At 39.8% G+C, this 3,287-nt stretch overlaps 1 protein-coding gene across 1 annotated transcript in view; it reads right to left on the bottom strand.

The window, feature by feature from the left end:
* The window catches only part of LOC110026379 (serine carboxypeptidase-like 19), a 24,690-nt gene that overhangs the window by 12,819 nt on the left and 8,584 nt on the right, over positions 1–3,287 (bottom strand). The window contains exons 10-13 of the mRNA XM_020727292.1: positions 3,062–3,277; positions 2,582–2,803; positions 977–1,102; positions 63–239 (exon numbers count right to left, since the gene is read on the bottom strand). Coding sequence (XP_020582951.1) covers positions 63–239; positions 977–1,102; positions 2,582–2,803; positions 3,062–3,277 — 741 coding nt within the window. The remainder of the gene's footprint in view (positions 1–62; positions 240–976; positions 1,103–2,581; positions 2,804–3,061; positions 3,278–3,287) is intronic.

The following is a 3,287-nucleotide window of genomic DNA, read 5'->3' as shown; positions in this document are numbered from 1 at the left end:
CTGCTGATGAGAAGTGCACAAGAGACCAAGTCTTCATAACCCAATCTGTTAGGAAGTCTTACATTGGTGCGTCTCTGTCTATCTCTGACTAGATTGTAATTCTGCAGATCATCTGGAATAGAATCACCAGGTGTTGGATTTGAACTTTCACCTCTCTCAGAAGCTACTGGCTGTTGTTCTAAATCCATCTGCACTGCATCTGAACTGGAGTTGTTCCCTGACACCTTGTCTTGATTCTGCTGTAACATAAACTGTTCATCAAAAACTGCATCTCTGCTAATCACCATCTTCTTTGCAATCGGATCCCAAAACTTGTATCCTTTTACACCTTTCTTGTAGCCCAGAAAGATGCACTTCTTGGATTTTGCATCAAGTTTGGATCTTTCATCTCCAGGTACATGCACATAAGCAGGACATCCAAAATTTCATAAATGATCGAATTTAACTGAATTACCTGTCCATGCCTCTTCTGCGACATTGCCACCCAATGATGCTCGAGGTGATCTATTGATGAGAGCTTTCATCTCCAGGTACATGCCATATTCACAGCCTCTGCCCAGAAACTCTTAGGAATCCCTGCATTCAGTCTCAAGCATTTTGTCCTTTTAGTTAATGACCTATTCATCCTTTCTGCCACACTATTCTGTTGTGGTGTCCCATCTCTGTTGATTGCTATCTTCTTTGCAATCGGATCCCAAAACTTGTATCCTTTCACACCTTTCTTGTAGCCCATAAAGATGCACTTCTTGGATTTTGCATCAAGTTTTGATCTTTCATCTTCAGGTACATGCACATAAGTATGACAACAAAAGATTTGTAAATGATCGAAGTTAACTGGATTATCTGTCCATATATTTTCTGCGATCTTGCCACCCAATGAAGCTCGAGGTGATCTATTGATGAAATAACATGTCATATTCACAACATCTGCCCAGAAACTCTTAGGAAGCCCTACATTTAGTTGCAAGCATCTTACCCTTTCAGTTAAGGACCTGTTCGTTCTTTCAGCAACACTATTATATTGTGGTGCCTTGCGCACTGAAAAATGCCTCTGAATCCCATGCTCCTCACAAAAATTTATAAAACTGTGAATCTGTGTACTCTGCGCCATTATCAAATATAAAGTAATGCTTGATTTTTTTGCTAATTTGGTTCTCCACCTGAGCTTTTCATAGCTTGAATTTAAAGAATAATTCAGATTTCTGCTTCAAAAAATACACTCAAACTTTCATGGAGAAATCATCAATAAATATAACAAAGTACATAAATCATTCCATTGAGGATTCCCTGGCAGGGCCCCACACACCAGAATGCACATAATCAAGAATCCCTTCAATTTTGTGCTTTTTAATCATGAAACTGACTCTAGTCTATTTTTCAAGAACACAAAACTTACAAAGATCGAGCTTGCAACTTATAACACCATGGAACCCCATGCAACAGATTTCTTCTATGTAATTCTGTCATCCCACGTTCACTGGGATGACCCAGACGCATATGCCATAGCTTTGTGCTGTCATTATCTGACTCAACAGAATGAACTCCACCTAAACTGTAGTCCCTAACAGTCTGTAGATATTACCTGCAGTCAACTTTCCTTTCATCACCGTCAGTGCACCCTTAACAATTCTGATGGTTTCCCTATCCTCATCAGCCTTACGAATAAAACCATTTCTGTGTAGAGTGCTCAAGGAAATCAAATTTTTCTTTAGATATGGAATATGTCTGACATCACATAACATTCTAACAGTGTCATCATACATCTGAATTCTGACTTCTCCAATACCAACTATATTGCAGCATCAATCATCACCCAAATAGACTGAGCCAGAATTAGTTTACATTGATGAAGTAAATCACTCTCTGTTAGGTGTTATGTGATAAGAACACCCTGAATTAAGAATCCATGCATCTGTAAACTGAGTTGATGAAACTGAGAGCATATCACCATCACTGCAATTTGAATTTTCATTTTGCACCACATTTACAAACTTTGATGAAGTATCACCTTTCTCCCCAGTCTGCTTCTTCAGCTTTGGACAATCTCTCTTCATATGACCTGGCTCCTTGCACTTGTAGTGTCTTTTTGCCTTTGAACTTAGATTTGGAATTTCACCTTCTATAACCCTCATGCTCTTTCTTCCTTCTACAATCTTGCTTACCCTTAACATATAAACTGTCGCCATGAGAGTTTTCCCCTGCATTATGTTTCTGCTGGTTGTGAGCCAACAACGTTGCAGTAATCTCATCAACTTTGATAGTCTCTTTCCCATATGTCAGAGTAGTCATCATGTGTTCATAGGAAGAGGGCAATGAACACAACAAAATCATCACTCGATCTTCATCCTCAATACTCACATCAAGCTGTGACGAACTGTGATTATATGATTGGTGATAAGTCTATGATTATTTGATTGAAGCCATTAACATGCTGTGCCCAGATCAGAACCTTCTTGCATCTTTAGCCCATCTTCAGCCAATACAACTTTTGCTTTAGATACAACTCGTTCGTCAGAGATTTTGCCATAAACTGAGTTTCCAATTTCTTCCAAACTTCTCCTGGTGATTTCAGATTCATCACGTGATACAAAACTTCATCTGTCAGGCATAGGCGTATTGTCACTGTCGCTCGCTGTTGCAATTCTTCCCAATCTTCGTCATCTATGACATCTGGTTTTGCTGGCCGCAGAGCTTTCAAGATTCTCTGTTGCGCTAACAGATATTTCACCCTAGTTTGCCACAATCCGAAGTTATCAGTTCCGTCGAACTTCACCACCTCAAATTTCGCACCAGAAAATGTCATCTGAAAATTATTCCTGCAACAAAACTTTTCTGCAAAAAATTCTTGCTTAGACCTTTTTTTTTTTAAAAGAAAAATTGAAATATATTTTTGATTAAGCCTTTAATCAACAAATTTCAAAAAAAAAAAAACTTTCCTTCCAGCCTTTCCGCATTAAAGGATGACTCTGGGAATATTCTTCAATATTTGTTGTCCAACAAAGGTAAAGAATATTCCCTAAAGGTAGAGGATATTCTCCTTGCCAAAACCTCCTCTGCGAACAGCCTTCCTTCCTTTCCTGCTTCTCTCGGTATCCAGCCCGATTGAGAAAGTTTGCAGGCGCGATTCAAGAAATTCCTCTCCGCCGCCCCAATCTCCAACGGCTGGAACAAGGGGAGTCCGCCCAACACTCAGTGAACCACTTGCAGAGGAATGAATCCGAGATTCCCTCTCCTCCTCCACTCCTTTTCTGCGTCCGCGGTTGTCTCTGCCGAACCGCTAAAGCCTT

This window comes from Phalaenopsis equestris, unplaced genomic scaffold (assembly GCF_001263595.1).
Source record: "Phalaenopsis equestris unplaced genomic scaffold, ASM126359v1 Scaffold000369, whole genome shotgun sequence".
NCBI classification, from domain to species: Eukaryota; Viridiplantae; Streptophyta; class Magnoliopsida; order Asparagales; family Orchidaceae; genus Phalaenopsis; species Phalaenopsis equestris.
The sequence above is the reverse complement of the archived record's forward strand: the minus strand, read 5'-3'. Positions and strand labels throughout refer to the sequence as shown.